Source organism: Loxodonta africana, chromosome 8 (assembly GCF_030014295.1).
Source record: "Loxodonta africana isolate mLoxAfr1 chromosome 8, mLoxAfr1.hap2, whole genome shotgun sequence".
Taxonomy (NCBI): Eukaryota; Metazoa; Chordata; class Mammalia; order Proboscidea; family Elephantidae; genus Loxodonta; species Loxodonta africana.
Window position 1 is genome coordinate 41,329,503 of NC_087349.1, and position 12,671 is coordinate 41,342,173.

Here is a 12,671-nt window from a genome sequence, read left to right on the forward strand (position 1 = left end):
CAATATGCAACAAGTACCTTTGTTAGGTTAGGAAAGTAAGAAAAGCTATCAACATTTGACCAGAGAACAAGAGACAAGAGATAATAACAAATGGCCAGTTAGATTTTTAAAAATCCCAAATAAGACTAGATATGACAAAATAACCATTGAAATATGAAACAAGTATAAGATGCTTGTTATTGTTAGGACCTGAATGAACTGGAGAATAGAAAAATAAATTGTATATCTTAACAATGGAATGTTTTAAACTGGTAAAAATGAAAGAACTAGAGCTATGCAAATTAACCTAGATGACCGATACATGCATAATTTTGAATAAAAAAAAATCAAGTTGTAACAGTATACATTATATTTATATAATGTTAAAAATAAAAAATACTATCTACTGTTAGGAATACCACATAGTATGTAGTACAAAGAATACAGAAGCACATGAAAATGACAATTATTAGATTCCACACAGTGGTTTCTATTGGGGGAGGGAGAGGAGATTCAATTAGAAATGGTATACTGAGGGCTTAGATCACTGTCAGTGTTTTCTTCTTTAACTGGCTGGTGGGTATAAGGGTAGATGTCATATTATGTTTTAGACCCTTGTATGTTTGAAAGCCCTGGAACCCTGATGGTGAAGTGATTAAGAGCTCAGGCTGCTAACAAAAAGTGGGCAGTTGGAATCCACCAGCCACTCCTTGGAAACCCTATAGGGCAGTTCTACTCTGTCCCATAGGGTCGCTATGAGTCGGAATCAACTCGATAGCATACAACAACATGTTTGAAGTATCTCGTTGTAACATTTTTAAAATATAAATGAAACAGAAAAAGAGAAGGCACTGTGTTCTTTTCCTTTATACCCACCTTATTTTCAGAGAGGTTAGTATATCGTGTATTTTCTTGTTTGTTTCTTGTTACATAGAGAGACTTTTCCCTTTCTGGTTTTTAAATCAATAATAGACGGAAAATCAAGCCACGAAGGCTAAGAATGAGCTGGGATCAGCACAGCAGCAGTCAAAGCTGAAGGATGGACTTCCCCTGCTGCGGCCCAAGTTACAAAGGAATCGAGACCGAGCTGCCAGTGCAAAAGCTCAGGCTGAATCTGCCCTGCTCAAGGCTGGCCGCATGGCGAAGGTCGTTAGTCCCACCACTGCCACCAGGAGCAGTCAAGCAGTACTTCTGTGAAGGATAATCATTGACGTTTAGGCAAACATCTGGATCCCAGATTTTTGTGCTATTTATCAGCCTTTCCTTTAGTACTGATTCATGACGAAATGATGTATGTTCATAGGGAACCTGTTGGGCACGAAGGCACTTCTGCAGTGAAAGATGGTCTCTGTAGAAGGCACAAGTCCTCTGGCCAAATCGTGTTAGAGTGTTTCTTCCTCATCCACCCATCCTAGTATTCTTAGTGGTGTCCTGGTCTAAGAGTCCACAAATCAGTAAATCAATTTTTTCCTGACCTTCCAAATTTTCAAAATTTATGACATTTGACTACACTGTATATATTTTCCCTGTACTCTAATTAAATCACATAATGTATAAAGAAAGAGTAAATGAAAGCCACATGCCAAAGAACAGAGATCAAGTTACAAAAATCAGAGTAAGTTAATTAAACAGTTGTGGAAAGTGGCCCATTAATTTAGTTTGCTGAAAGAACCCATCAACTCATTTTCTTAGCAGGAAATCATTGGTTTATTCCATAATATAGTAGCTTAAATGAAAGGAAAAAAATGCTCAAGTGTTTTTACAATTTGTCTGTTCCGTTGCTTTTGATTCCCGATGTGCTGAGTAAACGTTCCACTGACTTAAGAACATTTTCTCTGGAACAGAGGTTGAGAAAGGTACTTCCTGCCCACTCCTCTTCACTTCCATCCCCTGTTCCTGGCTCAGACCTTTATTCATCTACTTAATATTCTAGGTTGTCAACCAGACAGGGTGACCCCAAAGATTTCCATTCTAATTCCAAGGGAAGATCTCATACCCCATACTTCCATTCCCTTCCTACATCATTTCTCCCTTACCTTTTTACCAACCAAATAATGGATACTGGCTGCCTCTAATTCTTCACCACCCACTCCCTCCTTAATCTTGCATGTGCAGCTGAACCATAGATTTGTCATGAGTAGGGGCTGGGTCATTTCTGTCCCACCTTAACATAAAACCCAACATAGCAGGGCAAATAATTGGTGCCCCACAACATGTTGCCTTATCATGGAATAATGATTGATATTTTGCAACAAAGATGTTTCTCATTGTTTAATTAACTAAAGCTGAGATTTTTTTAACCTGACAAAACAAACATGCAAATTAAAGCCCCACTGGAAATATAAGAATGATTCAAGCATAGTGACTGGATTTTGGTTTCTTCTGTATTCCTTTTATGATAGTAGCAGGAGAATCATCACACATGTGTACATGCTCTATAAATATTATCTGATGATGGGAGTGTTGATCTGTTACAGGGGTTTGTTGAGCTGAAAAAACAATTTTCTGTTCTTCAATGTAAGACAAGCAGTACTGGACTGACAAAGGAAACATTAGGAAAACTGAAACAGATAAAAGATGCAGCAGAAAAATTAGCTGGAGATACAGAGGACAAGATGAGACGAATAAAAGGAATCTATTCTTTTGGAGCCCTGGTGGTGCAGGGGCAGTTCTACTCTGTCCTATAGGGTCGGAGCCCTGGTGGTGCAGGGGCAGTTCTACTCTGTCCTATAGGGTCACTATGAGTCAGAATTGGCTCAACAACAATGGAGTTTTAGTATTCCTTTTACCCACCCCACTAACTTGACAATAGCATCATATTCTACCTTCCTGGTGGAATTTACACCAACTTCAATTTGTCATTGACCCAATTTAACCATATATGAATCAACTGATGATAAAGACGTATTAATTCGGCTTTTGTTTTTTGGCTTCTTGCTGGTTTTACCTAGAAGAGTGTTAATGAGTTAATCTACATTAACCATAACAAACTGAGATTGCCTTCAGTCACCTTGAAATGCCCTTATCCTAACCCAGGGGCTCTCAACCGGGAGTGATTTTACCCCCTCACCCCCCACCCCAGGGCATACCTGGCAATGTCTGGAGATATTTTTGCTTGTCACAACTGGGCCGGGGGGGGGCTACTGGCATCTATTGGGTACAGGCCAGCAATGCTGCTAAGGTAAACATCCTACAATGCATAGGACAGCACAAGAAACAATTATGTAACCCAAAGCGTCAATAGTACCGAAGTTGAGAAACCCTGTCCTAACTTACACTGCACTTTTTTCCTCTCAGGCAAATAACTCTTTCGTGGTCAGTATGATCTAGTATCTAGGGCACTGAGTCAGCTAGCATAAATCTGTAGGTGGTTTCGAGTCAGTTTCAACTCATGGTGAGCCTGCAGGACAGAAAAGAACTGCCCATAGGGTTTCCAAGGAGAGGCTAGTGGATTTGAACTGCTGACCTTTCTCTTAGCAGCTGAGCTCTTAAACACTATGCCCCCTAAAAAGGACCATATTCTAGACAAGGATTTTTATCAAAATGGAAATCTAGGGTACACAACTTATAGTAAACGTAGGATACATGGCATCAGAAAGTTAATCAGGACCTTTTGTTCCCCATGGTTGATATTCACAGTGATTTCTCTGGGCAGTCATCATGGCCTTCACTGCCTGTAAATCCTCAAGAAATAATCAAATGATGAATGGCATAGTTTTACTTTCGGTTTTATTTATTGTCTCCCAAAACTTGAAAATTAATTACATTCATTTGGAATATAAGTAACTCTCAAAGTATTAAAATAGCCAGACTATTCACTTATAAATACTCCTTTGTTACAAAATGAGTCTTAGGCCTTACAACCACTTATATCAACACTAGAACATGAAAAAAATGAAAATGTAGCATAAGTGTTGGCCAATGTCAGGAAAAAGATATACCAAACTAGGGTATGTTATCTAGTGATCTCTCAGAGGAGAGCAGGGAGGGGAAAACCGCCGCTTTTTATTTTTATATCAGTGTTTTTAAAGTAGTGGGTTTGTGGGTAGTTTTTTTTATTTTTTAGTACTTTTTTCAGTACCTTTCTAATAATTTTTAAAAGGAAATACCTGAAAAGATTCAGTAAGACAATCAGAGAATATGTTTTAACTTTACTCCATAGGCTATATCATGAAAATCAGTTTCTATTATTCTCCTTACTATAGGAGCAAACATATGGGGAGAATATTTCTGCCTTAGGTTTTATATCGGGGTCCAAATTGTTTCCACTTATCCCCATTGGTAAAAACTCCTGTAACTCTTGAGGTGAGGCTGGAAGAAAAGCTTAAGTTAGGGGACGTGTCAGAGAGGTCGAAAACAATGCGTTCCGCTGCTTCTTTTTCACATTAAGGGTATTTTCAAAATTCAACAAAACAGAAAAATAAGACACTGATTTGGCTGTCTTCTCTGTTCTCCTGCCACTGTGCTTTACTCTTTTCTCTTGGAAAGAGATGCCCATGAAATCCCAAGTGGGGCAGCACCAAAGTTAAGAGAGTGAGAATGGGCCCCAGCCTACAGACAGGGCTCTGCTGTGTCAGTCAGGGTTGCAAGAAATAGAAAGCATACTCAAGTGTGTTTAAATGTAATGTATTTATAAGCTGCCAGATGCTCCTTGGAAACTCTATGGGGCAGTTCTACTCTGTCCTATAGGGTCGCTATGAGTCGGAATCGAGTCAATGGCAACGGGTTTGGTTTGGTTTGGTAATTATACACAGGGTTGTCTCAATTATTTATTTACTCCATAACAAACCCCTACCCCAAAATTTAATGCCTTAAAACAACAGCCATTTTTCATGATTGCGTGGGTCGCCTGGGCGGTTCTTTGCAGGTCTCACCTGGGTTACTCAAGTGGCTACATGCTGGCAGGCCAACACGGGGCAGGAAGGGGCTGGATTGCTGCGCCTCTCTCTACATGGTCCTTCATCCCAGGCTGCTTTATAGCCCGGTTGTTTTCAGGAACCCATGAGAAGAAGAGCAGAAGCTGCAAGTCCGCTTGAGGTCCCACAACATTCCCACCACTTTCTTTTAACCAAAGCAAGTTTCAAAGACAGCCGAGGTTTGGGAGGAAAGGATAAATGGACTCTACTTCTTGATGGGAGGAACTAGAATGAATATATGATGATTTTTAATTTCCCAGCAGAGTTAAAGGAACCAACAAGGGGTAGCAAGGTACTGGATGACTAGCTGCAGGCAGCCACCATTAGCATCCCTAGGACCGAAGGTGTAAGGGAGTAAGGGGAAGCAGGAGTGTTACCAGAGCCCTGTGAGAACGCCAGCATTAGGAAGGAGGCCACTCTGCAGGAGCTGGAGTTGAGAGATGTAACAACGGCCAAAACCAGGCATGGTGACTGCTCACTCTTCCCACCCTCTGGTCACTTGTCAGTACCATCCATTGAACAGATGTGAATGAAGGCCAGCGTGCAAGGGGGCCCAGCTGATGCCATTCTTGGCTTTCCAGGACATAATACAGGATGAAATCTGGACCTGGTGGGGCAAATGAAAAGTAACCAGCATAGTCATTTGATCTTACCTGGTAGAAACCAGAGCTTCAAACCGGTTCATTCTGATTCAAACCCCTGCTGAGAATTTACATTTTTAAGAAGTTCCCAGGAAATTACATATAAGAATCACCTGGGGATCTTGTTAAAACGTAGATTCTGATTCAGTATATCCAGGGCAGAAATGCAAATTCTTATGTTCTACTAGAGGAGCAGAACCTGCAAGTCCTTTTGAGGTCCCACAACATTGCTGCCACTTTCTATAGGTCAAAGCAAGTTTCAAAGGAAGCCCAGGTTTGGGAGGAAAGGATAAACAGACTCCACTGTTTTTGTTGTTGTTGTTTTCTTTTCTCTTTATTGTACCTTAGCTGAAGTTTTACAGGGCAAAGGAGTTTCTTCTTAAACAGTACATATATTGTTTTATGACATTGGTTAAGAACCCCACGATATGTCGACACTCTCTCTTCTTGACCTTGGGTTCCCTATTACCAGCTTTCCTGTCCCCTCTTGCCTTCTAGCCCTTGCCCCTGGACTGGTGTGCCCCTTTAGTCTCATTTTGTTTTATGGGTTTCTCCAATCTTTGGCTGAAGGGTGAACCTCGGGAGCGACTTCATTACTGAGCTAAAAGGGTATCCAGGGGCCATACTCTCAGGGTTTCTCCAGTCTCTGTCAGGCCAGTAAGCTGGTCTTTTCTTGTGAGTTAGAATTTTGTTCTATATTTTTCTCCAGCTCTGTCCGGGACCCTCTATTGTGATCCCTGTCAGAGCGGTCAGTGGTGGTAGCGGGGCACCGTCTAGTAGTACTGGACTTAGTCTGGTGGAGGCCATGGTAGATGTTGTCCATCAGTCCTTTGGACTAATCGTTCTCTTGTATCTTTAGTTTCCTTCATTCTCCCTTGCTCCCGAAGGGGTGATACCAGTGGAGTACCTTAGATGGCCATTCACAGGCTTTTAGGACCCCAGACCCTACTCACTAAAGTAGAATGTTGAACATTTTCTTTATAAACTATGCCAATTGAGCTAGATGTTCCCGGAGACCATGGTCCCCACAGCCCTGAGCCCAGCAATTCAGTCCCTCATGGAATTTGCATGTGTCTATGGAGAGTCCATGACCTTGCCTTGGATAAGTTGTGCTAGCATTACCACTTACCTATTGTCTAGTATTTTTCCATCCCCACTCCTCCCTCGTAACCATCAAAGATTGTTTCTTTTTGTGTGTAAACCTTTTCATGAGTTTTTACTTAGACTGTACTTCTTGATGGGAGGAACTAGAATGAAGGTATGACCTCTTTTAAACTACCAGTAGAGTTAAGGGAACCAAAGAGGTTCTACTAGAAACATAAGAGTCTTTTTTTTTTTTTTAAGTTCCAATATGCTTCCAATGCTGAATTCCCTTTTCAATTCCAAATAGCCTATATGTGAAAGTTTTCCGTGACAGAAATCTCACCACCTTCTACAGCAGCCATTTAGTCTTTGAAGAGCCATAACTACTAGAAAGTTCTTCTTTATACTCAGACAAAATCTTCTTTCATGTAACTTTCACCTGCCAGTTTTCATTCTATTTCCTCAGGATGACAGAGGACACATCTACTCTGCTTTCTTAAGCTGGCCCTTCAAATAGCTACACTGCATGCCTGGAATCTTCTTTTCTTCATTTGGAATATCACCTGTTAATTCAATATTTGTTCACAGCTTCAAATTTCTTCATTAATCTCGTTCTTCCCTCTAAACATATGCCAGTTTGACAATTACTCTAAACCAAACTCAGTATCCAGGTGTTATCTGACCAAGTAAAGTAGGACATTCCCCTTCCTTTTTCTAAAGGTTTCACTTCAGCCTAAGGTCAGAGTTTCTTTTCTGAAGGCCACCTTACTCTGTTACCTATAGCTCTCTTTACCTCGTCTATCCATTACTCTATGGCCTCTTGCTAAGGTTTGCTAAAAATCCCAGATGTTTGTGGAATAAAGAATGAATAAATGAATGCATGCATGGATATGGATAGATGGATGTACGGACAGACAGACAGACAGACAATCAGGTAAAAGTGAAGCCAAGAAAGAAATCATTCTGCTTTTACTGTTCAGGGACTTCGGTATCAGCAAAGGAGACTGAAGAAATGAAAATATCAATCCTTTTTACAGAAAGATAAGGAAACTTTAAAGTGATGAACACAAGTTAAAAAATGAAGTTAAAAGAGCAAAAATGAACCTTTGCAAATATAGCACTTTACCAAAACCAATCAAGGCTCATCATCTGTCTTTTCATTTCTAATCAGTTCTAACTAACAACAGATGTTTATAAATGCCCTTAGAAACATTTTTAGACAAAAACATCAATCTGTCTGCTCTAATTTCTGTGAAACCCTTAAGAAAATCTAGTGAAAATAAATCTTTTATCCATTGACCCCAACCACAAAAATAAACATATTTTTATAAGACATACAAATCCCTGTGTTGGTATAACATGGGAATCCATGTGGAACCTATGAAATAGGAAATATATCATTTCTTTCATTTTCTTCTTTCAGGTTTAGAAAAGAAGATTGAAGATTTGAATCTAAGCAAGAAAAAGCTGATCAACTGAGATGTTTGGAAAATCAAGTCACTGCCATCAAAAATGAAATTGTTGAGCAAAAAAATAAACATGCTTCCTGCTATACTTTGGCAGAGTCCAAGTACAAAAGCCAGTGCACTGGTTTCTGGCTTCCAACAAGCAAACAGGCAGAGCTGTGCTGAACTTGTGAAGCAGACCATCAGCCTCCTTGCCTTCCATTTCCAGCTGCTCTCCTTGCAGATCTGCTTAGGGTGGTTGGAAGGCAGAACTGAGGTCAAATAAATGTCACTTCATATGTTATGGCAAGGCGAGAAAAAGAGATTGACTCTGGTTTCAGAAAGCCTTCCTCTTGCCTTCCTTTTCCTTTCGTAATTTAAAAATAACTGGCTACATACGATGAGTATAAATTTAAACAACAAAAAAAAAAAAACCCAAGCCAACTGCCATGCAGTCGATTCTGACTCATAGTGACCCTATGTAACAGAGTAGAATTGTCCCATATGGTTTCCAAGGAGCAGCTTGTGGATTTGAACTGCCGACTTTTTGGTTAGCAGCTGGAGCTCTTAAACACTATGCCACTATTTGCTGATACTCAATACAGTCAAATGAATCTAAACTTTTAAATAAATATCTCTAATACTACCAGTTGCCATTGAGTTAATTCCAACTTATGGTGACCCCATGTGTGTCAGAATAGAACTGTGCTCCATAAGGTTTCAATGGCTGATTTTTCAGAAGCAAATCACCAGACCTTTCTACTAAGGTACCTCTGGGTGGACTCGAACCTCCAACCTTTGGTTAGCAGCCAAGTACGTTAACTATTGCACTACCCAAGGTTCATCTCTAATAATACTAAAAAAAATAATAATAATAATACTAGGATGGAATAAATATGGATGGCATGTACTAGATGGTCCTTTTTTTTTTTTTTTTTTTTTTTTTACTGGGGTTTGCTTTTATTTGTAAAGCTATTGTTCTATTATGAATGAAATACATACAGTTCAAAGTGTAACACATGTTCACACCCACTTTTTTCTTTTTTTCGACCAGAGGATTCTGTCTTCTCCAAATGGCATTGGATCAATATTAAAAAAGAAAATATTAAACTACTGCAGGCATTTTTTGCTGTAAAATCTGATACCTATTAAAAAAAAAAAACTAGCAATCAATTTTTATTCTTCAGTATAAAAGATCAGATTGTCTCACTTGCAAATGGATCTATGACTTTCTTTTAACTGATTTTGCATGTATGTTACAGAATAGAGCATATTGCTTCTGTTTGTGAAAGCTGTCCTTCAGAGGGATTATTTTAAGGGAGTTTGGCCTTACATATTTGAATAAGAAATAATATACATTGACGCTGATGTATGAAAGGGGGAATGCAGCTGGGACCATTTCTACTAAGAACTCAGAATAAATGGATTTAAAAGTTCGACAAAGGGACTTTAGGATTACACACAAATATGAAATTTCTTAAAATGTAGGTTATTGAGAAAAATTGCAGAATCTATTTCCCTGGAGATCCTGAAAAACAGAGTAAAACTTTTCTACAGGAAGGACAAACCAAGAAACCTGTCTTAAAAAGTATGTTGTAATGTCCCACATATCCAGCACTGAAACTTCTGGAAACCTCCACCAATGGTCCATAAAAAGTCCCGGAGAGTTGAAAAAAAGTTAACTGTCACAAGTCTAAGTACTCCAAAGTAGAGGGTGGAACCATACTCTAACTTTCCTATCAGGATGCTGACTTTAAGCTTTGTATAAGCGATAGACTTGATTTTATAAGCTTGGTTATCTGTTTGCAATACCAACGTTCAGTTGTTCTTTCTTTTCAGGCAAGGGGGCATGGGAAGGGTTAACAAAGGAAGGGTTTCTGTTGGCTGACTGGGAAGACTAACTGCTGGACAGTTCTGGAGAGACAGAAAAGTAACCAGCGATTAGGAAAACACAATAATGTGAGGAATCAAGTTAAAGGGCAAGATGTACCCGATCATCTCAGCAGCCCCCAAGGCTTTGCAACTTGATGAGGTTAAAGTCAAACCAGGTGCTGTCAGATTGACTCCAGCTCATGGTGACCCCACATGTGCAGAGTAGAACTGCACTCCGTTGGGTTTTCAGGGCTGTGACATCTTTTGGGAGCAGATTGCTAGGCCTTTCTTCTGAGGCATCTCTGGGTGGTTTCGAACCACCAACCTTTCAGTTAATAGTCAAGCACCTAACCATTTGTGTCACCCAGGGAATCCTTGATGAGGTTAGGAAGTATGTAACGTACTTCCCAGAAATTGCAATTAAAACTGGTTTTGCAGTTAAAACTTTGTTGATTAAAATAATAAGCTTCAGTTATCTAAAACGTACATACGCAAAAAACCTAATTTCTCAGTAATGTCAGATAACTTCTATTACATTCTGTATCAGTTGTTCAAGGTGTGATCAAGGCAGAGACTCATAATTTGTCTGCGGGCATTTTTTGCTATAAAATCTGCAAAGTACATTGCAAAGTACTTTGACAACATGTAGCAAGTATACATTGCAAAGTACTTTGACAATGTGTATCCAGATCTATCCTAAAAGCCACTGTTGATCCTGTATGTTAAGAAATTAATTTTAAATATTAAAAAAAGCTTTGTGGATAATTCATTGCAGGACTGTGTATATTAAAAATAGAAAGAATCTAACAAACACTAAAAAAAAAAATTGAATATTATAATTTTACCAGTCTGAGTTCTTGGATATAAAAACTAAAAGCTAATTATAGCTTATTAAGCAAGAAAGGAATTTATTAAAAGAATATAGCATACAAAATTGAAAAAAATGGGTGAAGATAATGCAACTAAGGACAACTGCGTATCTGGGAATATAGCTAAGTACACACATCAGTAACACTCAGGGTAGGAGGCCAGCGCTGGCCCTGCTGGACACGATTCACCATTCCAGTAGCGCCAGCTGTGTCTGCACCTTGGTGCACCCCCTCACGACTCAACATCCCTGGTGGGAACATTCAGCTGGTTGAGCCTCATGGCATGGCTTGGCTGACAGAGAGTGAGAAGAGTGACTAAGTGCCACCTTTGGCTTTGGCAGCGGGAGGAGGGTTTTGCTTCACCTACCTTTGGAATTCCTCCAAGATAGGAAAGACGGTTTGGCGGCAGACATAAAAAAAAGTTACGAATGTCCATTATAGTTCACCTCTTTGACTTCCTAATATCAAAATGCCTTCTACCTTCCATTTCTCCTTCCAAACAAAAATAAATGCTTCCACCAAACATAATGTAACAATTACTCTGTCAACTAAAAACACATCTACTTTGTCTTCAAGGGAAAACAGCCCAAAGTCTCATCACCCACTGAGGGCATCCAGCTCTAAAGCTGTGGGTTCCCGCTGAGCTCTATTTGTTTTTCACTTCTGTTCCAATTCGTTCCTGATACACTGCAACTTGATATAAATTTAAAGTTACCACCAACATACACCAAGTATAGAACAGCGGGGAGAAGGAAGAGGAGATGAAAGGAAATTAAAAGTATTTTAGACTTTATAATTAAAAATACAAATACATACAAAACATAGCAAGTACTAAGAAGTACGGATTGAGGCTGCAGACTTCATTTCTCTGTTCAAAAGGGTATAGCTTGGATTTATGATCTTCCTTCTTTATTTTATAGTCCATGTTCCCTCTGCCTTCAGGAAGCATCTCTTTACCAGGAAGGGTGACTCAACCTTCTCTCCAGAAGATTCTAAGCCTTTGAAGGTCAGCAGGCATAAGGGTAGAGTGCTGTTACATAACATTTTCCCCATGAACATGGCGGAACTGGGGCTGTCTAGATTCTAATCCATTCCTCCTTGCTCCCACTGTGCTCTAGCAGACTCGTTTCCCTTACATAGTTGAGATCAATTATCCCAGCCAAAATTATAACCCTCCTTTTTGCCTGTTTATCCTTTAACACAAGGAGCCTGGATAACTGAATATTGGTTATGCATTCCAATTCGGTGGAATAACTGTTGTGTCATTTAGTGAAAACAAACCAGAGCCCAAAGTCACAGGTAAGGGAAGTACAAGTTCGCCTGTGAGCCATTTTGATATAATTGTCAGCAGTGTCACATATAATTCCATTCTTGGTTCTTAGATCTATGTATTCTGTTTATAGGATGCTCCACCAGCTTTCATTATAGAAGGCATGGCCCTGCCTACCGTCTATTTTAGAAAGAGGATTTGATATGGGGAGCCCCCTTCCCCAGAAAAAAAGGAATTTAACCAATTCAAGTATGCAAAGTACCATACATAGTCAATAGATGCTACTTTAGAAAATATGATTAGCAGATATATTTCCATTCTTCATATGAAATATTTACATATATCAACATGCATTCATTTGTCTTTATCTCTGTTATCATTGTTCTAATACTTTCCTGCTCACAAATAGAGTTAGCTTTGGTGACACACACCAAAGGCTAGGGAATAGATGGTTGGCTGCATTTTACCTTATACTCACTAGGTGGCAACGAGTTAAGAGATCAAAGATCTCTCCAGTCATTCCAACATGGTGCCAAGAATTAAAATCTAATCTTCAGGACTGTTACTTCTTACAGCGAGGCCTTGGAAATACAAAC

General features: G+C 39.5%; 1 protein-coding gene across 1 annotated transcript in view; it reads left to right on the top strand.

Annotated features, from left to right (window-relative positions):
• Positions 1–8,250, top strand: part of LAMB4 (laminin subunit beta 4) — a 107,492-nt gene extending 99,242 nt beyond the window's left edge. Inside the window, 4 exon segments of the mRNA XM_064290398.1 lie at positions 952–1,125; positions 2,457–2,607; positions 8,040–8,078; positions 8,081–8,250. Coding sequence (XP_064146468.1) covers positions 952–1,125; positions 2,457–2,607; positions 8,040–8,078; positions 8,081–8,250 — 534 coding nt within the window.
• Positions 8,251–12,671: the final 4,421 nt, after the last annotated feature.